Source organism: Sinocyclocheilus grahami, unplaced genomic scaffold (assembly GCF_001515645.1).
Source record: "Sinocyclocheilus grahami isolate Dianchi unplaced genomic scaffold, SAMN03320097.WGS_v1.1 scaffold30.1, whole genome shotgun sequence".
In the NCBI taxonomy this organism is placed as follows: Eukaryota; Metazoa; Chordata; class Actinopteri; order Cypriniformes; family Cyprinidae; genus Sinocyclocheilus; species Sinocyclocheilus grahami.
Genome location: NW_015505209.1, coordinates 347,756 through 374,494, shown reverse-complemented (window position 1 = coordinate 374,494; position 26,739 = coordinate 347,756). Strand labels below are relative to the sequence as shown.

The 26,739-nt window shown below is 37.7% G+C and overlaps 1 protein-coding gene across 3 annotated transcripts; it reads left to right on the top strand.

Moving 5' to 3' along the window:
• Nucleotides 1-4,815: 4,815 nt before the first annotated feature.
• Nucleotides 4,816-25,277, top strand: LOC107572103 (cryptochrome-2-like). 3 transcript variants are annotated; one of them, XM_016258526.1, is made up of 11 exons: nucleotides 4,816-5,442; nucleotides 8,546-8,654; nucleotides 11,240-11,382; nucleotides 17,162-17,435; nucleotides 17,651-17,791; nucleotides 18,395-18,706; nucleotides 18,786-18,937; nucleotides 19,336-19,538; nucleotides 21,388-21,471; nucleotides 21,741-21,976; nucleotides 24,176-25,277. In XM_016258526.1, the coding sequence occupies exons 1-10, from the start codon at nucleotides 5,285-5,287 to the stop codon at nucleotides 21,968-21,970; spliced, it is 1,806 nt and encodes a 601-aa protein (XP_016114012.1). In that variant the 5' UTR covers nucleotides 4,816-5,284; the 3' UTR covers nucleotides 21,971-21,976; nucleotides 24,176-25,277. The 3 variants fall into 3 exon arrangements, with proteins under 3 accessions (XP_016114012.1, XP_016114004.1, XP_016114019.1); XM_016258518.1 differs by lacking the exon at nucleotides 24,176-25,277 and adding an exon at nucleotides 23,963-24,142 and having other exon boundaries at nucleotides 4,817-5,442; XM_016258533.1 differs by lacking the exons at nucleotides 8,546-8,654; nucleotides 24,176-25,277 and adding an exon at nucleotides 23,963-24,142 and having other exon boundaries at nucleotides 5,365-5,442.
• Nucleotides 25,278-26,739: the final 1,462 nt, after the last annotated feature.

Below are 26,739 nucleotides of genomic sequence, written 5' to 3'. Positions count from 1 at the left end.
GATCCAGACTTCAAAAATTAACCTGAAATAGTAGACCATCCGGGGTCTTTTGGCATACTCTTTTCAACATACTATGCTTTGGGACACACTTATTCTAATCTCAAATACTATTTAGGATGGATAGTATGAACATTGAGACGCAGGGTTAGACTCTATTTTTGTGTATTTATCTTTTGAGAGAATTGTATAGACATTTCATGTTTTTGAGCATATCCCATTAAACAATCACACACAAAATGGGGAAAAAAGTTTGAGTATGATTGGAGTTACCTTGTGCAGCCCTCTAGATTTACAGGAATTGAGTGTTTACTATTTTTTCTTTATATTTTAGATTTCACTTTCACAAATGCGGATTGGGCTGCAGACCAGCACTACATTTCCACTGTATCTACTGTACAACTAAAGCTTTAAGGAGAGATGATTTTCAGAATCATTAAGATGTTTGTAAATGGAAGCAGCATTCCACATCATACAAAATGCCACCAACCACCAGTGCAACCTTGACCATGCCAGCGACTTCTGGGACCCCATCAGCCACCACAAGCACCCTATGTAAAATGCCGGTGACGTGATTTCACCAAGTACAACATGTTCCTGGATCAACATCCTTGTTGATCCTGGAACAACATTGCATTTAACCAGTCAGAATTGAGGGATAACTTTTCAGGAAATATCTGTTTTAGGCTTACGATCAGGGTTAGGTTCTTCTACACCCTTGTAAATGAGCTATCATTTCACACTGATTTTAAGAATAAATTATGGGCAGGTTTAGGTTTAGGGGTAGGGATTGGGTTTAGTCTATTTTTTGGACAGTAATGTTGATCCAGTGATCCACAGTGCAACAGAATGACAGTGACAAGACAGGACATAGATAATAAAAAGAATAATATACAAATATACAAAATAGACAATGTACAAAATAGCAAAAACACAATATATAATATAGACAATTATTTATGTACAGGTATGATATTTGCAAATTTGAAATGTAAAAAAGTATGTGTGTTAAATAAATAAATGTATAATAGTGTTGTGTGTTCCACGTTTATTGTCAAGTGTTCATGAGATGGATTGCCTGAGGGAAGAAACAGTTCCTGTGCCTGGCCGTTCTGGTGCGCAGTACTCTGTAGCGTCGACCAGTTGTCAACCGTTCAAAGAGGGAGTGTGCTGGATGTGAGGGGTCCAGAGTGATTTTGGCAGCCTTTTTGCTCGCTCTGGATGAGTACAGTTCTTGGAGAGAAGGGAGGGTTGTACCAGTGATTCGCTCAGCAGTCCGGACTATCCTTTGTAGCCTTCTGAGGTCAGATTTGGTAGCTGAGCTGAACCAGACATTTATTGAAGTGCAGAGGACGGATTCAATGATGGCGGAGTAGAACTGTTTTAGCAGCTCCTGTGGCAGGTTGAACTTCCTTAGTTGGCGAAGGAAATACAGCCTCTGCTGGGCCTTTTTAACAATGGACTCAATGTGAGTGTCCCACTTCAGGTCCTAAGAGACTGTGGTGCCCAATGCTTACAATGATGTCCATGATGGTGAGTGGGGGGAGAGCAGGGGGGTTCCTCCTGAAGTCCACTATCATCTCCACAGTTTTGAGCGTGTTCAGCTCCAGGTTGTTAAGACTGCACCAGACAGCCAGCTCTTTAACCTCCTGTCTGTAAGCAGACTCGTCTCCGTCCTGTATGAGGCCGATGACTGTAGTGTCGTCTGCAAACTTCAGGAGCTTGACAGAGGGGTCTTTAGAAGTGCAGTCATTGGTGTAGAGGGAGAAGAGCAGTGGGGAGAGTGTCAGAGTTTTTGCTTTGTATGTCTCAGTCAGGTCCCTATGGTACTCTCGTGTCAATGGTGTGCCTCTTGTAATCAGTGCTATTGTTTTCAGATGTGCCTCGTTCTGGGCTGTGTATTTAAACTGGTCACTTCCTTTGTTTCTTTGCTTGGTTATTGTTGTTCCTAAGCCAGCTGCTGCCGTAAGTCTGCTCTAGTTCAAAGAACTATACTTCGAAAGTTTTTTTGGATTGTTTCCCTGTGTTTAAGTTGGCTGTTTTGTCTTTTTCCTGAGTTTTTGTTTTAGAGATTATTATTCTCCTTTTTGGATCCTTTTTGGACTGAAGATTTTTCTGTTTTGTGGCTTTCATTAAGGAAAGGATTTTTGTAACCTTTCTTTTTTTTTTGTTAAATAAACTCTTCTGAGTTCATTTGAGAACGCATCTGACTATTGGGTTCAACTGGCTCAGTGGCGGAAATTGAGACTCTCACGCCAGAGACCCTAGTTCAAGCCCCGGCTCTGACAGAGAGAACACAACCCTGGGGGGCGCCAGTGCTGATTGTACGGGTGCTGGATGAGAATTTTCCTAGCTTTACTAGCTGCTGCCTGTCTGTCAGGAAGCTGGTGATCCACTGACAGACAGAGGTGGGCACGGAGAGCTGAGTTAGTTTGGACAGGAGGAGGTTTGGGATGATGGTGTTGAAAGCCGAGCTGAAGTCCACAAACAGGATCCTCACATAAGTCCCTGGTCTGTCCAGATGTTGCAGGATGTCGTGCAGTTCCATGTTGACTGTATCATCCACAGACCTGTTTGCTCGGTAGGCAAACTGCAGGGGGTCCAGTAAGGGTCCAGTGATGTCCTTCAGATAAGCCAAAACCAATCTTTCAATTTATTTCATGGACACAGACGTTAGAGTCACAGGTCTGTAGTCATTAAGTCCAGTAATTTTGGGTTTCTTTGGGACGGGGATGATGGTGGAGCGTTTGAAGCATGAGGGGACTTCGCACAGCTCCAGTGATCTGTTGAAGATCTGTGTGAAGATGGGGGCCAGCTGGTCAGCACAGGATTTCAGACAGGCTGGTGTCACACCATCTGGGCCTGGTTCCTTTCTTCTCTTGTTCTTTCTGAAGTCCTGACACACGTCATCTTCACTGATCTGGAGTGCTGGAGGGGGGAAAAGGGGGGTTGCCGGAGGTGTGAATGGTGTTTTTTCAAACCTACAATAGAACTCATTCAGATCGTCTGCCAGTTGTTGATTCTCCACAGTGCTGGGGGATGGTTTCTTGTAATTTGTGATGTCTTTCAGACCTTTCCACACTGAAGCAGGGACACTGGAAGAGAATTGGTTCCTTAGCTTTCCAGAATAATTCCTCTTTGCCACTCTGATCTCCTTTTCTAGTGTGTATTTGGCCTGTTTATACAAGAATCTGTCCCCATTCCTGCAAGCATCTTCTTTAGCCTGACGGAGCTGTCTGAGTTTTGCAGTGAACCATGGTTTGTCATTGTTGTAGGTTAAATGAGTCCTGGTTGGAATGCACATGTCTTGACAGAAACTGATATATTATGTTACAGTGTCTGTGAGCTTGTCCAGATCGGTGGCAGCGGCTTCAAAGACACTCCAATCAGTTAGGTCGAAGCAGGCTTGTAAATCCTGCTCTGCTTCATTAGTCCATCTTTTTACAGTCCTTAATAAAGGTTTAGATGATTTTAGTTTCTGCCTGTAGGTCGGTGTAAGATGAACCAAACAGTGATCAGAGAGCCCCAAAGCTGCCCGTGGGACAGAATGATATGCATTCTTTATTGTGGTGTAACAGTGATCCAGTATATTACTGTCTCTGGTGGGACATGTAACATGCTGTCTGTATTTTGGCAGTTCACGGGAAAGATTTGCTTTATTAAAGTCTCAGAGAATGATTCAAACAGAGTCCGGGTGTTGTTGCTCTGTGTCTGTGATCAGATCTGCTAGTTTCTGTAAAGCCAGGCTCACGTGCGCTTGCAGAGGAATGTAAACACTCACGAGAATGAACGAGCAAAATGCCAGCGTCGAGTAGAAAGGCTTACAGTTAATGAAGAGCATTTCTAGATCGGGACAGCACATCTTTTCCAACACAGTTACATCTGTACACCACCTCTCATTGATGTAAAAGCATGTCCCGCCGCCGCGCGATTTTCCCCCTTGATTCTGCGTCGCGGTCTGCTCTGAACAGCTTAAAGTCTGGCAGATTAAGCGCGCTGTCCGGAATGGCGTCATTCAGCCAGGTTTCCGTGAAACACAGAGCAGCAGAGTTTAAAAAATACTTGTTTGTCCGGGAGAGCAGAAGTTTGTCCGTTTTGTTTGGTAGAGAGCGGAGATTCGCCAGATGGATGCTAGGCAACGGCGTTCGAAAACCGCGCAGTCTGAGCTTGACTAGCGCGCCAGCTCGCTTCCCCCATCTGCGCGTCCTGAAGCGCTGAGGACCATTTCAGGATCATTTATAAATTATATACATATTTGAATTATTATACAATTTTATTATGATTAGAACTAGTACTAACACCACTACCACCAATAATAATACTGTAGTATATTACTACAACAACAATAATATATTATAGTATTGCAATATATACTACATTGTTATTGATGTACAGTACACTAATATGTATTATAAATAAATATATTTATTATACAGTATTATTATGATTAGTACTACTAACTGCAAGAAAAACAAGAAGAATGTATTATATTACAACAACAACAATAATAACAACAGCAGCAATAATGTATTATACTACAGTATAGATTACATTGTTACACTATTGATATACAAATTTATCCATATTATTAAAAAAAACAGTCAGACGGCTTAAAGCACTGGGCCATGGATGTGTGAGGCAAACTTGACTTGTCAGCCACAATAGCCTTAAAAGTTAATTGACCCTAATCTGAACCTTGTTTTATCTGAGCACAGCTATGCGAAGAACTACCACGAGGGGGCGCTAAACACCACTTAATTGTAAACACGTTAATGCAAGTGCGTTCTTCAGTTTATGCTTATAAAACATGTAGACCGACTCAACAGGTATCCACAACTGGGATACCTGTGTATATGATACATATATTTTCCATTTCCGTCATGTCCTCTCGTGTTATGCTCAGTGCATATATTTAACAAAGACTTGCCGTCTTTACCTCAGAACACTTACGCGCGCGTTTTTCCAGTTGCATGATCCTGATGTCATAATTTGACGATTATTTCCCACGGACACGGCGAACAACACACCAGAGAAACGTGACGGGGCTGGATTTCCACCGTGGGGCTGAACCAATAGCAGCTCGCAAACCCGAGTCACTCATTCCGGTAATCCGTAACGTTACACGTGTCATATTGTGTGCTGCCCAATGGAAGATACGAGAGCGTCTACAGTGGCTGCTCCTCATCTCAAACTTCACTGAGTCCTGGACAGCTGAAATCGGGGATTGTTTACGCTTTTGGACTACCATCGACTTCACTCAGCCTTTAGGATGGAATAAATTGCAACTATGGTGGTGAATTCCGTGCATTGGTTTCGCAAAGGGCTGCGGCTTCATGATAATCCGGCTTTGCAGGAAGCTCTCAATGGCGCGGATACTGTACGGTGTGTTTATGTTTTGGACCCGTGGTTTGCAGGCTCAGCCAACGTGGGAGTTAACAGATGGAGGTTCGTGCCTTTTGTTTTAGTTATAAACAGGCGTACGTAAAGGGTAAAGATATGGTGGCGTGTAACTACGCAGCTCTTTTGCACAGCCACTGTTATGTTTTAGCCCTGGCATGCATCGACTCGCATGGTAACGTTAGCTGATGCTCTGCTATGTCATTTAAGGCAATACTTGTGCAGAGATCTTATTTAAGCACAAAAATTACATTCTGACTTTGTATTACCCATATACGTTATAAAAAGCGTAAAATATTGACTCGTAAGGGGCCCGACTGCTTACAGCAGGTGAACGAACTTTACAAGTCATCTGGACACTTCAGTTCAACATCTATAAGTCCAATGGAGTATGTTATTTCTATTTTTAAAATACGTGCTGAATTAATCGTTAATTGCATGAAATGTGTATAACGTTAATTGTGGTGGTGCCGTTACAGCGTTCAGACCATTAAACTAACGTTATGTGGAAGCTGGCTAACGTTATTCGTTTTGCTCACGCCCACTTTGGTTTTATATAACAGCTAAAATTACCAATTTCATTATTGCGTCATTGAATGTGCCTGTCGGCGAAGTCGAACGCATGCAGTTTGGAGACAGAATTTATACAAACGTGGGCTACGTGTAAAAAATATTCTAAATTCAATCGCGCGATTAAAATGTATGTACAAATCTATCACAAAGTGTCTTTAAAGGGGTCATATGATGCTTTTTTTAAAGATAATTATTTGGTGTTACAGAATATGTTGACATGCTTTAATGTTCAAAAAACACATTATTTTTCGAATACTGTACATTATTGTAGGTCCTCTATGCCCCGCCTCTCTCAAACACTTCGTTTTCTACAAAGTCCCTCCTTCCGACAAGCGCAGTCTGCTCTGATTGGCCAGCTGACCCAGTGCATTGTGATTGGCCAAACACCGCAAGCACTCGTCGGAAATGTAACGCCCCTTACCATAATGGCGAGCTTCAGCTTTCAAAATAAATGTAAAGACAGAGCCGAAAGGGGAACAGAGTCGCGTGACAGACACAGTGATGAAGCTGGTATGTGTGCAGTACACAAGCCACGGTTAAGACAGCTGACTCCACTGTGATGTGACCCACCCCTCTTGCGCTCTCTCTCTCTCTCGCTCTCGCTCTCGCTCGCGCACACACACATGATGCGCAAAACTCGGCATTTGAACAGTCAATAGCAAATACTTAAACTAATAACAAAACAGTAGCTGATTCAGAAGCGCCAGATTGTCATAGCAAAGTCAGAATTACCTCCTCTCCTAGGTTCACGAAACGGTCGTCCATAAAATGCATTGCTGTTCTGTTGTAAGTAATCTTAAAGATTCCTAAATGCATCTACTTTCAGAAGGCCAAATAAAGAACTTTTTCTTTTGCCTAGAAACACACAGCGTCTCCCTGACATGCTGCTTCAACACTAACTGCGGTTACTGAAACCACACCTTCTTTCTTTGCATGAACATTTGGGCGGCATTATGCTAATATTTCCACATAGTGAGGTAGATATGTGGGGGCGTGTTAGAACGAGCCGGTTTAGGCAGAGTCTTAACTTTGATAAAGAATATCTCTTTGGTTTTGAGACTTTAGTCTTTGCAACTTCAGGGATCTTATCTATGCACAATCAACTTGTAACACTCCAAAGAGAAAGGAAAACTTGAAATCGCATCATATTACCCCTTTAAGGATCGTTCTCGTTTTCCTCACAAATGACAATGAAGCAGATCTGTTGTTTAATTCATTTTTTCTTTTCAATTATTTTTGGGCATGATTTTTAGCCTGATATATAAAAATATTAACCTTAATTAGTCCGTGTGTTTCAGTTAGGCACTTGTGGAGTATTTTTACACATTTGTAATTCATTTGCTCCATTTTCTCTCTCAGAACATTCAACAGATCATCGTTCAGAAAAATGCTTAGAAAGGAAGATAACGAGCAAGGACAATACATTGGTTAAAACACAGATTTTATTCACTGCTACCTATTTTAAAAAGTATATTAGGAGTAGCAAGCTAGAGTTGTAAGAGGTAGAATGAGGAAGAATGTAAGAGGTTAAATAGTATTTTGGTGGCAAGATAGAATTTTCCAATGAAACCTGAATCAATAACAACCAATAGAGATTTGGGTGATCAGTGCAAGGTGCTATTAATATTGCAATTTGCTGAAAATCATTTGCATTTTTACTTAAAATATGTAAATTGATTTTATCTTACATGTTACAACAGGTCATGTACACTTCCTTAGTGAGAAATAACTCCTGGTAACTCTTGCTAGTTGGTAAAAACTTCTAAAATTTAGCACTACTTACAAGGTCATGGAATATTCATATTAAAGGGGTCCTATTATGCTTTTTCACTTTTTCAACTTTAGTTAGTCTGTAATGTTGCTGCTAAAAAAGGTCTGCAAAGTTACAAAGCTCAGAGTCCACTTCAAAAGGAGATATTTTATTCTACAGAAATCACTTTTCAAAAACTACAACGAACGACTCGTTTGGACTACAACGCATATTTTCCAGGATTTGTGATATCACAAATATCGACGAATGGGACGAGACCTGGTTGAGCTGCACTAGAGAAGGCAACGAGTGTTATCACTATGTCGGAGACACGCTAGCTTTTCCAAGGCAGACGAACTTAGAGTGGTTACAATCATCAGGGTTTAAATCGCGCTCAAATTGATTTGAGTTTGACGCAATATTTACACTGACTGTGGTAAGGGGCATGACATTTCCCGACCAGGCGCCACAACACACACTGGCCCAGCTAACCAATCACAACGCACACTGGCCCAGCTAACCAATCACAGCACACACTGGCCCAGCTAACCAATCACAACACACACTGGCCCAGCTAACCAATTACAGCCCACTTGTATTTCAGCCTTCATTTGATACAGGAACTATTCAAGCCGTTCATGCCAGACTGGGGTGAGAGGTGTTGTAATAATGTAAAATATGTGAAAAATAATCTGTTTTTCGAACAACCAAGTATGAAAGCCTGTTCTAGTACACCCCCAAAACAAAATCAAGACTTTGTAAAAGAGCATAATAGGACCCCTTTAACTTTTGTAAATATTATAATGTTAGACATTTTCTCTTTGGCAGGTTTTTACTGGAATCTTTAGAAGATTTGGATACAAGTTTGAGGAAACTGAATTCAAGGCTTTTTGTGGTGCGAGGACAGCCAACGGATGTCTTCCCGAGACTCTTCAAGGTCTTTATTTCTCTCAGGATATTTGTCTTGTGTCTTTTAGTCTCACTTTGGCTTTTAAAATCTAAACAGTTATGTCTGACAACTTGAAGCATGGAAAGTTTCCATCAGGTCTGAGTATATACTGTTGCACAAAGCAATGCTGAGTTTTTCGGTATGTTCATTAGGGCTGTCGCGATAACCGCAATATCGCAATACCGCGCTATTGACGAGCAAACCGCAGAGGAATGCAAGAACCACAGCAACCGCGATTTTTCCGTGTTTTATTTTTTCGTAAGGTTATGCCCTTCTCATTTTACACTTCATGCATATGGACTGAATATTAAACAAGTTAGTAATGATAACAATGTGTACCATGCTGATTTGTACAGAGGCTCCGTAGATTTGCACTTAACAAGCCTAAACGGACAGTGAATGAGAGCGAGATCGACTGAGCGTGCGCGATTACTTGCGTCTGTCCTCCAGGCCGAGTCATATATATATATGTGAAAATAGGTTATCATGTTCAAGGAAAGCGAAATCTCTGTCTTAGCATCGACGCATAGCTGGTCAGCTGAGCCTTCTAAAGTGGCGCTCAAAGTTAAAATTATTTCAACAGCACGTTTCATTACGTCTCTTTGAATGAATGAATCAGCGTTGGGTCTGAATACTTAGGACCATGTGATATTTCAGTTTTTCTTTTTTTAATAAATCTGCAAAAATGTCAACAATTCTGTGTTTTTCTGTCAATATGGGGTGCTGTGTGTTCATTAATGAAGAAAAAAATTAACTTAAATGATTTTAGCAAATGGCTGCAATATAACAAAGAGTGAAATATTTAAGGGGGTCTGAATACTTTCCGTACCCACTGTATATATATATATATGTGTGTGTATGTATATATATAATTTATGGCGGTAAAACCGCATACCGCGCTATTGAACCACTCAAAATTACCGCAAGGGAAATTCCCTCACCGCGACAGCCCTAATGTTCATGTGTTTGGTTAGTGGATTTGACTGAGCATATTTTAACATAAGCTCACTTTTAATGTGACTGTAAAAGTCCAAATATTTCTATTTGTTTTTAACCAGTAATTTTTTTTTTTGTAATTTTGAAAGAACTTCCTTATGTTCTCCAATGCTGTGGTTATTTGATCTAAAACATAGTAAAAACAGTAATGTTGAGAAATATTATTTAGTAAAATATTTTAAATATTCAATGTCACATGATCCTTCAGAAGTCATTCTATTATGCTGATTTTGTGATCAAGAAACATTTCTTACGGTTATCATTGTTGTAAATGGTTGTTTTTTGGGGAAACTGATTTTGTTTCAGGATTCTTTGGTGAATAGAAAGCTTGAAAGAATAGCATTTATTTCAAATAGAAATATTTGGACTTTTACAGTCACATGGATCAGTTTAATGCATCTTGCTGAATGAAATGAAAAACTTTTGAGCGATGGTGTATATGTTCTAATATGTAATTAACTATATGCATTATTCTTGCATTATTCTGGAAAGTGTTTATTATATATATATATATATATATATATATACATTTTTTTGCAGTATTTTTTTATTCATTAGCACAAGATCTCACAATTTTACAGTTTAACTCGGTTTAGTGTTAAAAATCCAATTTCACAAAAAATGTAATGGAAATGAATAAAATCTTTTTTCTACTTGCACTCAGCTGTAAAAAAAATAATAAAAAATAATAATAATTGATTGGAAACTGCTCCTTGTGTGTGCAATCTCTTAAATAATTATTTTTCAAATCCTAGATCTCATTTTCCTTACTTTGTCATTCACAACTAGAAACATCATGGAAATGCATTGCTCGAAATGTGTGGGAACCCTGATATAAATGCTTACTAGCTATGCTTGCTAAGGCAATCATCTCTTTACCATTGTGCATCCTTGGATTTAGGGGACTCAAATCCCTAACCTAAAGTAATAAAGTTCAATGCATCCCACAGCTCTTAAATTTCTCATTTAGATTCTCCAGTAATTCCGTATTCAGCTAAACATCTGAGTCCTGACTCCTGATCAATTTACACCAGCATTTTAGAGTAGTTTGTTATGAAAGATCTAATTTTCATGCAGTCTTCTCTCTCTCAAGCACGGCAATGCATCAGTCAAGTGGCTTGTACGAACCCTTTGGCAGGTTAATAGTGCTGTTTATGCAAGGGGTGAGGGCACCAGCACACCAGCCCTTCAAAGTGCACTTGTATAACCAAGAAGTCACAGAATCTGCCTAGAGTACACTTCTTCAGAACAGCTGAGTTGCACAGCATCCGTTTTTGTGACGACTGCCTGAGCGATGTGTGAAAGGATTTTGAAATGTTTAGTAATGGTTTTCCTTTTCAGGCCTTTTTTGGTAATATAACACTAAATTACTATATCACTTGCTGTCAAAAGCAGCAGTTTGTCAATGATGTTAACTCCCAAGAATTTGCCTTCTCTTTTATGTAACAATTTTTGTATGTACTGCTTTTTATATGGTTAGAAATAAGGAGTAAAGATACTACACTTTGATTTTGTTCTAGTTAGTTTTAGTATTTGTATCATTCTTTAACATATATCTGATCTCTCGTCTCTTTCAGGAGTGGAATGTCACACGTCTCACGTTTGAATATGACTCTGAGCCTTATGGCAAAGAAAGAGATGCAGCCATCATTAAAATGGCACAGGAATACGGTGTGGAAACCGCGGTACGAAACATTCACACGCTCTACAGTCCAGACAGGTGGGTGATGGACTGAACTCTCACACATTGCTCATGGAAAATTGACACACATTCACAGATGCAATAAAACTTTTTAAGGTTTTGTAAAGAAATTCATTTATAGGGGCAGTTTATTTGTCTATAAAACTGTCTGTATTAAGTTCACTCAAGCATGTCAATATTTGACAGGTAGTGTATTAACAATATTTTTTATGAGCTTGTTTTACTAGTGATGACCATTCAGAAGTATTTTAAGAGGTTTTTTTTATAATTGTTCGCTACCGTTTAAAATTTGGGGTCAGTACTATTTCAAATATTTTTGAAAGAAGTCTCTTAAGCTCTCCAATGCTGCATTTGTTTGAGCAAAAGTACAGTAAAATGTTCATATTGTAATATATTATTACAAATTAAAATAACTTTAATGTATTAAAAATTATATTAAAATATATTCCTGTGATGGCAAATCTGAATTTTCAGCATCATTACTCCAGTCTTCAGTGTCACATGATCCTTCCGAAATCATTTTGATATGCTGATTTAATACTCAAGAAACAACATTTATTATTATTATCGATGTTGAAAATAGTTGTGCTGATTAATATTCTTGTGGAAACAGTTTTGTTCAGGATTATTAGATGAATAGAAAGTATGATAAATGATAGTTCACTATAATTTTTGATCAAAAAAAATATCTTGCTGACCTCAAGATTTTGAAGTTTTTGAAGTAGTTTACAGGAATCAGCAGAGACATGGTGAGATTACATTGATATCAATGTCACAAAACATATACAGACATTTTACAGTGATTTATTTGGTATATAGTTTTTCAAAAATGAAACGTGTCCAAACGTTTTGAAATGTGGTGCATAATTACATTCTTAAAGCATTCTGAGTTCAGACAAATCAAAACAAATTGTGAAATTATTATTTCCCTCACAGACCTGATAAGCTTAAGAGTACAGTATTGTAAAATATTGCAATATTTAGAAATGCCAATTTATTATTTTACCGCATCACCCCTACATCACATTTTCAGAAATGTACCCCTCACAAGTGTAGCTAAATAAGTGCTCTCATCGAACAGCATTGAGAGACACATTATCATATGACACTCCAAACTCACTCAGGTCTCAATTGCCATCATAGAGAATCAGTTTTTTATTCTTTTGAGATAAATGTGGCAATGGGTTTGACACGGCGCCTACGTTTCTCATTTTCTCCAACATTTGCATGCCATTTTAGACCGTTAATGACCAGGCGATATATAAGCATTATTGGAGAAACTAATCTAAAACTCATTACCACTTCCTGATAGGGCAGTTGTTATTTGATATTATATAATTTCAGAAATTCATCTTTTGTTCATTACTCATGTACCTTTCACCCATCAGGCTAGGTAGGCAACACATTATGTGTGCTGTTAGCTCTTTTTTTTCTGCATTGATATTATCACTGAAATATGCATGAATCTTTTGGTTTGCTCATTTAACTTTTTCACTATCGGTGGAAAACATCTCAATCATGGTTATGTGTTGATTGGTTTGATTGACATCCATACTTGTGAGGTTATACAGTGGGGCAAAAAAGTATTTAGTCAGCCACCAATTGTGCAAGTTCTCCCACTTAAAAAGGTATAAGTAATTTATTAGTATAAAATCCTTTTTATTTATTTATTTATTTTTTAAATCAAATTCATAGCTTTCATGGAGTTACATAGTAGTATTATTTCCAGCTATTATTTAGCTAGAAATGTATAGTTGGTAACTTGTGTGCGTGTACATGTAAATATATTATAGTATTATTTATTCTTACGTTTTTCTTTTTACTGTTTTATTTGACATTATTCTTATTTTAATAGTACAGACATTACATTTACAGTTAATGTAATTATAATTTTAATGTACATTATAATTTTCAGCTATTATTTTATAGAATTGAAGTAATTATAATTATATATTTTATAAAACTTGTAATATCTGAAAATGTTCTAGCTGTAAATGTAATACAAATTGTTAATATAATAATAAATTATACATATATTTTTTTCCCAGCGTTTACAAGTTGTTTTTATTTATAGTAAGTATATTTATGGATGTATGTGGGTTTTTTTGACAAATTGTTTAGGAAAACTTTAAACACTTATGAAATCTAAAAACTGATACAATTTACTAACATAGTAAAAAAAAAAAAAAAAGGTATTAGGGACAGTGAATAATGAAAATGTTGTCAGTAGGACAGGTACAAATCTGAACTACTGGGCCAGAGAGAAAAACCTCCTTGTTAGTGCAGTCATAGGGCAACATTCCCTAATCATTGACTAGATTTCTCCATAAACTTTGCCAGCACTTTTAGCATAATGTGACATAACAATGAACTATGCATTACCATGACCCTGGCTTGCACTTTTGTTTATGTGCAACTCACATTCTCTCTCTCTCATGTCTTTCCTGAGAGTATTACCAAACAGGAGAGAATGACTCTCCCCTTCTCAGATCATTGTGCAGATACCACTACTCCTGACGTGTAATTTAAAACAAGTGTCCTTTTGCGTAGGTTACATAAATGGGATGGATGTTGGTTATACGCCCAGACTCTGTCTCATTCAGAGGGGAAGAGAATGAGCTTGCAAGCATAAGCGCAGCGCGTGTGAATGCATGTGCGGGTGTGTATATGACCTCTGTCGCTCTCCTGGACGATATGAGACTCGCTGCTGCCATCTGATGGTGGAAAGCGGCTCTGGCGGTCACACTGTGAAACATGTGCTGTGGGTGGGAGGGTGAAATAGCTCAGCATGCAAGTCACCCCTGCAAACATGTGCGAGCCGAGCACACTGGTGCCCCCTGATTCCGCACCATGCCAAGAAAACCGGCCAATGGCAGGGGCTCTACCCCTGACGGATATAAACAGGAGTTGTATAAGATTAGGACTATAAATAAGGGACAGGCTGTTAATGTGTTAAGGCTGTTGTTTCTCTCTTAGAGGAGCCACTGAGACTATTAGCTCCTCTCTTTGAGTCTCTCAGAGGCAGACAGGCATATATGTGCTTGCATTTGGAGAATGTGTGGAAATGTGTTACCTTTCCCTAACTACTTTCCTAGCTGATCGAATATTACTTTACTTTAATGACCTTGTTTCCTTGAGAATAAAATTGGGCTTTTTGCCGTGCAACCTCAGGTTATTTGAAACCGATCGGTGGAATAGAATGTTCTAGAAGTGGTATGTCCTATAATCAAACAAGGTTGTACTGATGTCAATCAGGGCAACAAGTTGTTGTTTTTTTTTCAGTAGTTCAGATTTGTACTGATCCCACCACATAGTGTTTGATATTTTACTTTTAATAATTAAATTAAATAATAACACTACCGTTTAAAAGTTTGTGTTTTTAGGTAGGAATTTTTTTCAAAAAGTGTTTTATGCTCAACAAGGCTGCATTTATCTGATTTTTTTTTTTAAAACAGGAAAACTGCAATGTTGTGATATATTTTTACTAATTGAAATAACTGTTTTCTTTTTTAATATATTTTAAAATGTAATTTATTCCTGTGATGGCAAAGCTGAATTTTTGGTCTTCAGTGTCACATGATCCTTCAAAAATCATTCCATTATGCTGATTTGGTGCTTAAGAAACATTTATTATTATTATTACCAATAAAGAAAACCGTTGTGCTGCTTAATATTTTAGTGGAAACCTTGATACACTGGGCCTCGTTTACGAAATGAACGTACAACAGAAAATTGGGCGTACGGTCGTTTCAATGCAAAACTTGAAATTTATCGATATGGACGTGAGCGGTGGTCTCAGCTCGTGTACGCATGTTTTTGAGTTACCTGAACTTGCGCGCAGCATAGTAAATACGGTGGAGAATTGTAGAATAACAGCATTTTGTTCATTTTTATTTTCCTGACCGTCAAACGATGCTCATTAGTCGATCGTTAACCAGTAAGATTAGAATGTCTTTTTCGTTGTTGTTTTGTACAGGGCTTTAGCTTTATATGCGCGAAAATCCACGTAAACAAGACCATGAGGATTCAATTGTCGCATCATGCACCTGCAGCGCTTCTGTAAAAGGAGAAAAACAGAAATTAAGTCTATAAAAGGAATAAAATAAATAGGATCACGCAAAATACATAATAGGCTATAATATAATTAACAGATTAACAAAAGGAAAAAAAACACTGTGCAACAAGTAGGCTATAGGCTACGCTCGTGTTTGTGACGCTCTTAAGGCATTTTATTTCTATTCTTTATATCTTTATTTGATTTAATCAATCTAATCGCACAGGCGCCTCACACACACACAAACGACATTAGTTCTACCGTTGCCTGACATTTCAGCCATTCATCATCAAACTAAAATGCAGTCAACCATACATAAGTTACACTGTTTATTTTAAAAGGTCTCTTGTAAAATCAGCGTGCAGCACCCAAACAAACATTTTTGCGCATGTGAAGGATTTTACACGGATATTTGAACATGACTGAAGTATAAAGCCATGTTTAGGCTACATAATGAATATGCAAACAAATGTTGCAAAAATAGAAACATTTGGATTCTTGTGGTATGAGACAGGCTTGTGAGCCCAATGCCGTTTCAGTTTTGCTTGACATTTGTATGCTGTTTATAATGAATGCCACTATAGCCTAATTTGTGTTTTATTTTATAGTTTAAAATATAATTTATAATTTTAATATAACAGCCTAATTGTTTGCAATTACAAGGTTAATGGGTGTTTTTGGAGTAAGATCAATTTCTCTTTCAAGAGATTACTTCCTCTTTTTGGCCAGGTTTCCTTTCTCCGTGTCGTAAACTCTAGGGGCGAGGCTTCTAAACCAGGGTGTTTTTAGGGGCGTGATATTCAAATGTCGATTGTTTTCTGCCACCACATTTATCAATGTGCGAACATTCGTACGATGAGATTGGCGGCATAAGAATGTTTAATGAATCACACGTGAACTCTGTCGTAAGCTGATTTGTGCGCACGGATCTGCGCTTGTTTCTACGTTAGATTGATAAATGAGCCCCACTGATTTTCAGGATTCTTTGATGAAAAGAACAGCATTTGTAATATTAAATATGTCCTTGCTCAATAAATACAGTGGGTACAGAAAGTATTCAGACCCCCTTAAATTTTTCACTCTGTTATATTGCAGCCATTTGCTAAAATCATTTAAGTACATTTTTTTCCCTCATTAATGTACACACAGCACCCCATATTGACAGAAAAACACAGAATTGTTGACATTTTTGCAGATTTTATGATGCAAAATTGTTTTTCTGTCAATATGGGGTGCTGTGTGTACATTAATGAGGAAAAAAAATTAACTCAAATGATTTTAGCAAATGGCTGCAATATAACAAAGAGTGAAAAATTTAAGGGGGTCTGAATACTTTCCGTACCCACTGTATATTGCTTTTCAAAAAAAAAAAAAAAAACTTATTGGCCCCATATATTCTAACAGTTAGTGTAATGTGCAATGTGTGTTCATGCCCTTGAAGAAAATGCGTGTATTTTTTACTAAATGTTGTTTAATCCACATACATAAAACATATTGGGTGTCTGACAGCCCTATCAGTTCGCTTAAACTTTTACCGGAAATTAACTCAGTGATGCCTTTGAAAATTGTTTATTATCTACACTAAAACTCTGAACAAACAGACAGCAATATCAAATCAAACTGGTTTAAAACAAAGACATTTCTCCTTCTGAGTTATATTAATATTCAACCTAGGATATATAGACCTAAAAATAGCTGCTTTTAGGCAGTGAAATCTGAAACGTGTTTTTGCTTTTCCCTCAGGATCATAGAAATGAACAACCACAGCCCCCCTCTCACTTTCAAGAGATTTCAAGCCATTGTGAACAGACTCGAACTTCCTAGGAAACCATTGCCGACTATCACTCAAGAACAGATGGCCAGGTGTCAGACACAGATCTCAGAAAATCATGATGAACGTTATGGCGTACCCTCTCTCAAGGAGCTGGGTTTTAAGACTCAGGGTGACCGCTCACATGTATGGAAGGGTGGTGAGACAGAAGCCCTGGAAAGATTAAATAAACACTTAGACAGAAAGGTGAGACATGGTGATACTTAATGAAGTTAGACATTTTAGAATGCATTTTAATAATGACTATTGACTTATTAATTATTTACTTGAAATGCAGTTGTATTTTTAAATTTATAGAAAATAATAATGAATGATGGTTATATATATACCTGTCAAAAATAGTTATTTTTTTTATTTTTATAATTTTTTATATTTGATTTAATCATGTTATTTTGATGCAGGCCTGGGTAGCAAATTTTGAGAGGCCTAGAATAACCGCTCAATCACTGTTCGCAAGCCCAACTGGACTTAGTCCTTACCTACGATTCGGCTGTCTGTCATGTCGCGTGTTTTACTACAGTCTACGGGAACTTTTTATGAAGGTAAGTCATTGTTATTTTATGGCATTGTTTGTAATTTAGAGAAGTGGAAGTTTAATAGTTTAATATTCAACGGTAGCCAGTATAGAAATCATGAAAGTGGATGTTCAAATCAAATATTTACACTTGCCAGTAGATGGATTTATGTTGAATAATAGAGGGTCCCAGAATCGAGCCTTGGGGGACACCACAAAAAAGGGATAAATATACACTACTAGCCAAAGTTCTGGACACACTTGAATGAATGTATTTTTCTTAATGTATCTTAAAAGTCCTTTTGATCTAAAGGTTGATGTTGAAATGCTTGAAAGTAGTTGAGGAGATCAAGTATAGAAATATGAATTTATTTACAAAACTAATTAAAATTAATAAGTTGGTCCAGATAATGATGCAAAAGAATACGTGGGAACTTCAGTACTCATAAAAAAAAAGTATGACAGGTGGGATAGTTCATAAGTTTTGTAGAAGAGAATGAAAATGTGGCAGTAGTATGAGAATTAATTACCGGAATATGCATGTATTGTTATAAAAGACATAGAACTGCCACAGCATAGTAAAAATATTATTTTTTCGTGACGGTTTTCATGACCTCTTGCACTTGTCTAGCTGCGGAGACGGTCCAGTCCACCCCTCTCGCTCTTCGGCCAGCTGCTGTGGCGAGAGTTTTTCTACACGGCAGGCACCAACAACCCCAACTTTGACCGTATGGAGGGAAACCCCATCTGCGTGCAGATCCCCTGGGATCACAATCCTGAGGCGCTGGCTAAATGGGCAGAAGGTCAGACAGGGTTCCCTTGGATCGATGCCATCATGACCCAGCTAAGACAGGAAGGCTGGATCCACCACCTGGCCAGACATGCTGTAGCCTGTTTCCTCACTCGTGGAGACCTGTGGATCAGTTGGGAAAGCGGAATGAAAGTAATTAAGATGGCATAACTTTACCTTCTTTCCTTTTTTATTCCTTTTTCCTCTCTTAATCTCTCTCTCTTTCTCTCAGGTGTTTGAGGAGTTGTTGTTGGATGCGGACTGGAGCGTGAACGCGGGCAGCTGGATGTGGCTGTCTTGCAGTGCGTTTTTCCAGCAGTTCTTCCACTGTTACTGTCCCGTGGGCTTCGGCCGCAGGACGGATCCCAGCGGAGACTACATCAGGTACACAAACCAGGCCTGAACCACACCTAAGCATGTCTTAAATCACTGGCTGGTGTTATATATTTTGAGAGTTTCTTAGATTTGTGATGCATAAAGGCTTATGTAAACCACCACAGGTTCAGGCCTTTCCACTGCATATTCAAAAGAGCTGCTGTGACATTATGGAGACTTCTAAATTAGGAATATCAGAAGAATACCTTGGAAAATAACAAGCTGCATCAAGTTATGCTGCACACAAGATGCCATAACAAATATTAAGAAATTATGATATGCCTTTAATACTGATATAGTAATTTGTAATAAAAATGCATGTAATTATAATTTTTTTTTTTTTTTAAATGATATTTATTTTGAAATTATTTGCATATGTTATATAACTCTTATATTCACACATACAGGAGGTACATCCCGAAGTTAAAAGACTATCCTAACCGCTACATCTACGAGCCATGGAATGCTCCAGAATCAGTGCAGAAAGCGGCCAACTGCATTGTGGGTGTGGACTATCCTAAACCTATGATCAACCATGCCGAGAGCAGCCGGCTCAACATCGAACGAATGAAACAAGTTTACCAGCAGTTGTCGCACTACAGAGGCCTTAGTGAGTAACACAGTGTACCTATCCATCATGACGTAAGGTTTATTACAGCCCTCCTATGGAGGAAATGGGAAATTACAGCATTTTGTCACTAACTAAAATACCATTCTGATGATATTGAGTGCTTGTATAAGAGGTTATTTAAGAAGTTGCAGTAATTTACAGTACAGTAATTTACTGTCATTTCTCACTAAATTTCTTTGACCCAGTAGCTCTAAGTACTGTAATGATGCAGTTTGTTTTTGACCCCGATGGAGATCGTAGATAGTTTGTAGTTAGACTGCATGGAGAAGTGATCATACTTGCTTACACAAAATGGAAAATATTACATATGCAGAGGCTGTAATAGCTAAAAATTGATTGCAGATGATGTAATAAATGAAAAAGCTTTTCAAAGCTGCCATTTTAAAAGACAAGATACATAAGATATCTGGGCCTGTATTTATCAAGCTAGTGTCATTTTAGTCTTATGTTCTGAGAATTCATGAAATTTTCAAACAAAGTACTTTCAAACTTAAGTATAAAAGCAAGTTATCAAATTTCTTAAAGCTAAGAATCACTCTTACTCTCCCAGTTATTATAGCTCGAGAGGTCTCTCAAGTGGTTAGGAGTTGCCAGTAGGGGCTTGTGATGGTGCTGAGGAGACAGAGACGTGCGCAAATCTTTCAGGAGAAGAATGTTTTGTAATGTTTGACGATGAGCAGTTAATCAAACGGTTACATTTCCTCAGTTATTCAAACAGAAAATGAGCAAAGAACATTAAGAACATCATTACTGACTTCAGTCTAGCACGAGTATTATGCTGTTTAAAAAACACTCCCGTTATAATCGGTGAAGCTATCTACACTGTATAATGAATAAATCTCTTACCACTTACTTACACTGCACATGTCTGCGGTGCGTTACGGCTCCAACACGGCCACCGGAGCTGATCGTGGCCACTCTGATCTATGCTTGTTTATACCAGCCGCGCACTTTTCTGAAGCGGCTCTCCGCACTACATCACTGAAGATGGGCGCCTAGTCTATTTTTGATGGATAATAATGATAATCGTCTTGCCATCATCAGCAACAGGCGATATCTTTGACTATCATCTATCGGCACAACCCTATAGGCAGGTCAGGTAACCGCACACTGGTTTAAATTTTAATTAAGACATGGTGGAAAACGTGTTTATCTTTCGTTTCCAATGTGTGTATCATTGTCAAATGTGTGTTGAATGTAAACTCCTCTTAGGAATTTCACCATTCAATGTGAATATATCTGAGAATATTCTTAAATAAGGAAATCTATTCAGAGAATGGTTCATGCCTATGTCATCGTCCAAAATCCCGTTTGTGGCACAGCAAAGTGTCGTGAATAATTTCTAAGACTGTCACTTAAGATTTAGTCCTACACTTCGCTTAAATTACAACTGAGATGCTTGATAACTAACTTTTAAGCTCAGCTTTGAGCCAATAATTTTTTTACACTTAAGTCAGTTCTTAGCAGTGTTCTTCTGAGTAATTCTTAGAGGCTTGATAAATACGGGCCCGGATCTGTTGCATTGATTGCAATTTTTAGAATAGTGTTAAATAACATTGCAAAAAAACAAGGCTGAGAACATTGCTTTTTAAGATTAAACGAGGTCTTGCTACACAAGTCCTCGTGATTTCAGTGTCCTAAAAAAAATCAATAGTTGCAGCATTTTACTAACAGATCAAATAATGTCAGTAAATTTACAACCCAGTCCATCAAAGAGATAATGAGTATTTGTAATGTGACATCTGTATATTTATTCAGTTGTATGCAGATGACAACTTGATTGACTTGAAAAATTGCAACAAAGCCTCTTTCTCTCTTTTCTCTGCAGGTTTGCTCGCCTCAGTCCCTACAATCCAGGAAGAGGCGGAGCCTCCCATGTCAGATGACTCTGAGCCCAGCAGCAGCACTCCCGGTGAGACACGTCAATCATCCATCATACTAACAGAATTCACTATGCAGCTTTCAGTTTTCTTAGCTATGCTTTGTTTTTATCTGTGATGCAAAATGTAACTAGACTCCCTGATCTCACAAAAAAAAGTTTTACAATGCTAAAGAATATAAATGCATGAAGCAGACTTCACCTATGTTAATAACTAATCATCCCTTCACCCCTAAAACCAAACAAATATTTCTTCTAGTCAGGACAGTACTCTTGCTGAAGCACCATCATGTTTTCTGCAGGTCAAGCGTCCACTCCCACCCCATCACCACACCAGCCCACCCCTGCACTATCAACCCCACCCAACTCGGAGCCCTCCACCCCAAACTCAAGCCCGACGGCAGCTGCCCCCGGGGCCCACATCCAGAGGAAAAGGGGCCAACCCTTTGGGCTCCCAAGCAAACAGAATTCAAAAGTCAAGCACACCAACCAAGCCAAAGGAGTCGAGCAGAAGACTGATGACAAGCAGTGACCACAGGTACCAGCCAGAGTTTTTACAAAACGCTTCTAATATGTTGTGAAATTAAAAAGCATGTATTTAAAATTGAGAAAAATCCATTTTTTTAAGCTCAAAATAATTAATGATAATCATCGTTATTCACACACACACACACACACACACACACAGTGATGTGATAAAGTGTTGGCCCCCTTCCTGATTTCTTATTTTTTTGCATGTTTGTCACTCTTTAATATTGCAGATCATCAAACAAATTTAAAGATTAGGAAAAGATAACACAAGTGAACACAACATGCAGTTTTAAATGAAGGTTTTTATTATTAAGGGAAAACAAAATCCAAAACTACATGGCCCTGTGTGAAAAAGTGTTTGCCCCCTAAACCTAATAACTGGTTGGGCCACCCTTAGCAGCAACAACTGCAATCAAGCGTTTGCGGTAACTTTCAATGAGTCTGTTACGGCGCTGTGGAGGAATTTTGGTCCACTCATCTATTCAGAATTGTTGTAATTCGGCCAAGTTCGATGGTTTTCGAGCATGAACCGCCTTTTTAAGGCCATCCCACAGCATCTCAATAGGATTCAGGTCAGGACTTTGACTAGGCCACTCCAAAGTCTTCATTTTGTTTTCCTTCAGCCATTCAGAGGTGGACTTGCTGGTGTGTTTTGGATCATTGTCCTGCTGCAGAACCCAAGTTCGCTTCAGCTTGAGGTCACAAACAGATGGCCGGACATTCTCCTTCAGGATGTTTTGGTAAACAGCAGAATTCATGGTCCTGAAGCAGCAAAACAGCCCCAGACATCACACTACCACCACCATATTTTACTGTTGGTATGATGTTCTTTTTCTGAAATGCAGTGTTACTTAATTAATTTTAAATATAATATTCTTGTTCATAATTATCAACAACTTAAAAAGCACAATTTAAATTTATGCATATATGCATTGACTTATATGCAAACTCCTGTGGGTACTTGTGATCTTACAAGGGTAAATAAAGAACTGGTTGTTTCAGTATGTTTTGTATACTATTTTCTTTACTCTTTACTTCAAAAACTGTCTAAAAAGGGTAATATTTTATGTATTTGAGGTCTGAGATGTGGGAACGGTGGAGAGAGAGGGCAAACATTTTGCATTTTAGGTCAGCATTGCCATCTAATCAGCCAATATTGTCTTAAATAGCATGGGATTTTGACCAAATATATTCAAAATCTTTATTATGTTGCAACAAGATTTTTTTTGGGGGGGTGAAAAACATATAAGGTAATAAAAAAACAACAACTTTAAAGTAACTACAAAACGGCATGTAAAGCAAATATCTTTAAAAGAAATCCAGTTTGGAGCATGCCCCTGATCTGCGCAATGTTTTCACCTTTTTTCCCCCTTACTTGTTTGCATCTCTGAGTGAAAGTCCAGTTTTCAGGCTTTAAAGCAACCTTTTAAGGTCAAGTCAGTCATTTTCATTTTAATAGCTAGCAGCTCCGGTTTAATGAACATCTATCTAGTTATTACTGCTATGTTTTATGATGAGGTGTGTGGGAGCTGTTTCATAAACCAGCTTCAGTTCTTTGTCAATTTATTTGGGGGGTGAAAAACATATAAGGTAATAAAAAAACAACAACTTTAAAGTAACTACAAAACGGCATGTAAAGCAAATATCTTTAAAAGAAATCCAGTTTGGAGCATGCCCCTGATCTGCGCAATGTTCTCACCTTTTTTCCCCCTTACTTGTTTGCATCTCTGAGTGAAAGTCCAGTTTTCAGGCTTTAAAGCAACCTTTTAAGGTCAAGTCAGTCATTTTCATTTTAATAGCTAGCAGCTCTGGTTTAATGAACATCTATCTAGTTATTACTGCTATGTTTTATGATGAGGTGTGTGGGAGCTGTTTCATAAACCAGCTTCAGTTCTTTGTCAATTTATTTTGCTGAATCCCACAATTGAATTAAGCATATTCAGCAAGGATCAAAATGAACAGTGATGATGAATTATATTTCTACCCTCTTCAGGTTGAGACTGCGCTTGTGGTCCCATATCCAAGGAAGTCTGGAGTCCACCTCGCTGAACCATCCCATAGACAGAAACGGCAGGAGAAAAGTGTGCGAATTGCGCCACCTTTTGCAGAAGAACAGCATTAATAAAAAATAACAAAAGAATTAACGCTGCAATCCAGAGCTTGTTTGTCAAACATCAATGATGAATTATATTTCTACCCTCTTCAGGTTGAGACTGCGCTTGTGGTCCCATATCCAAGGAAGTCTGTGGAGTCCACCTCGCTGAACCATCCCATAGACAGAAACGGCAGGAGAAAAGTGTGCGAATGGCGCCACCTTTTGCAGAAGAACAGCATTAATAAAAAATAACAAAAGAATTAACGCTGCAATCCAGAGCTTGTTTGTCAAACATCAATGATAAAAAAGCTGCTTTTTTTCCAGTTTTGACCTGCTAAACTAAACATGATTGTATGAAGATACAGATCTGTATCCGATGTGTAGTTCTCCTGGCATTGCAATCTGACTGAGATCTATGGATATTGCCGTCTCCAGTTAAGGTTAACAAGCGATATGCCGAGACAAGCATTCTTGGAATCTAGCCAAATTTTATGCAACTCTGGTTTATGGATTGATAATGGAAATGATGAGGGAACATTTGAAGATATGGCCTACAGTGTTCTGACCATATGAATTTCAGAATATGAAGTCTGATGTAGTTGAACTCTATAATTGCTTGCAAGCTTCAGGCAACTAGTTCACACAAGCAATGAAGAATTTTACTACTTCGGTTTCTGGTTCAGTAATTTATCCCCATTAATATACGCTTTATGTAACTCTGAATGCAAACATTTCATTGCCACTTGCTGCACTAAAGTTTTCCGAATTTAACAGTATCCAATCCTCACTTTATAATTCAATTAGCTTGATTTATTTACCAAGTGATTCATTTTAACATTTTCTAACAGTCGACAAGGATTAATTGTACATTCCACTAATGTGTGCATTCATGATAATTTAACAGTTTAAGATGTTCTCCCTGGCAATGTGGAACAGCTTTATTAATTTTTTTTTGTCCCTTTTTTTTCTTTTTTGTATTGTATAAAAGAGTTTATTTTCATTAAAAGGCTGACGGGATTGTTAAGCTGTTCTGTTTGTAGGCAGTAATTTATTTGAGCCTTTTCACTGCATGCTTCTGTCAGCGGGAAACAATGTTTCTGCGATTTATATTGCATCTACGATGTTTCAATGTAGATTACAATTTCTCAAATAAATTTCTTGAACCTATTTGTTTTTCTTTAACATGAAAACTTCATTATTCATTCAACACCCTTTGTTTTACAGACATGAATGAATTCTTGCAGCTTGTAGAAGGTGTGACTTTTTCGAATTTTTGCCTGGTGGATGTTAGAACAGCAGGATAAATCCCGTAGATCTACACTGAAGTAGGGACTGGAGCCATATCCAGGTATCACATGATCAGGGTGTGGGCTCTTTTGGTTTAACCACACAGAAACGCCTAGCAACCGTTTAGCAACTCCCTATCTACCACTCACAACACCCTAGCATGGTGATGGAAATTCATGTACACTAGAGCGTGACACATTGACCTAAGGTTTGTATTTTTTAATAAATATATGAAAATGCTGAAGGGCTGCTCGTTTGCATTAAGTGATTAAAATGTATTCTATTTATGGTCATAGTCATAAAGCTGTTAATTAATTGATAAATCTTTCCAAATGTTCAGATGTCTCTCATTATGACTAACCAGTGCATGTATTTTTATTGATTTAGTATTGTGTATTTTATTTCTGCATTTTTTTTTTTTTTCTTTCTTTATTTTAATTTCTAATGTATATTTTTAGCATTTTTTTTAATTTTTGTCTTTTTGAATTTTTTTTTCTTTCATGTTCTTTTTTTTCTGTTTTGGGTACTTGTATACATAAACGGGTTTAGTTTTTGAGTTTTTTTATTTATTTATTTTTATAGATCTTCAGTGTATTGTTTTATTATGAGTATTATTGTTTATTTATAACATGTTTTATTTTTGAATTTTTGCCTTTATTTTTTATTTCTATTAAATGCGTAGTATATTTTGTATTTTATTTATTTATTTATTTATTGTCCTGTCCTTTTGATGTCCTGTTTTGTTTTTATTTCTTTTCATCTGTTTTTGTGTTCTTTTTTTGTTGTTGTTGCTGTCTTGTGTTGTGAGCATTTGTTGTCCTTTTTCTATTTGTTTCTCTCTCTCTCTCTCTCTCTCTCTCTCTCTCTCTCTGTGTTGTGTTTTGGACTTTTTTTGTTGTCTTTTCTGTTTTATTTCTTTGTTCTGCTTTGGTGTGTGTTTTGAGTTTTTTGTTGGTTTTATTTTTTGCTCTCTCTTTTTTATGTTGTATGTTCTATCATATATTCTTTTTGGTTGTCCTGTTTTTTTTTTTTTAATCCCTTTGTTTTGTTCTCTTATGTTGTTTTTTTTATACGATAAAGTCACAAATGCTTTTTTTTCCCTAAATGAATGATTAGAATGACATCTATGATTTTCTCATTTGTATTAAAACAGTGTGCCATCAGTGCACATCTGAGCAAACTGCTCAGCATCCAGCAGTGTGCTGGTGTTTATCTCAGACTGGCAGTGTAGTCATGCAATAGAGCTGCTGTATGCAGAGCTGATGTGAATGGCGTCCTGTGGGAGCTGCGCTAATGAGGGAAGAGCTCTCAGCTCCTGCCCAGGTCAGCTAATGTCTGCTCTTATAGAGCATAATGACCATGGAGAGACTCTTATCTCTGCCTCTTTG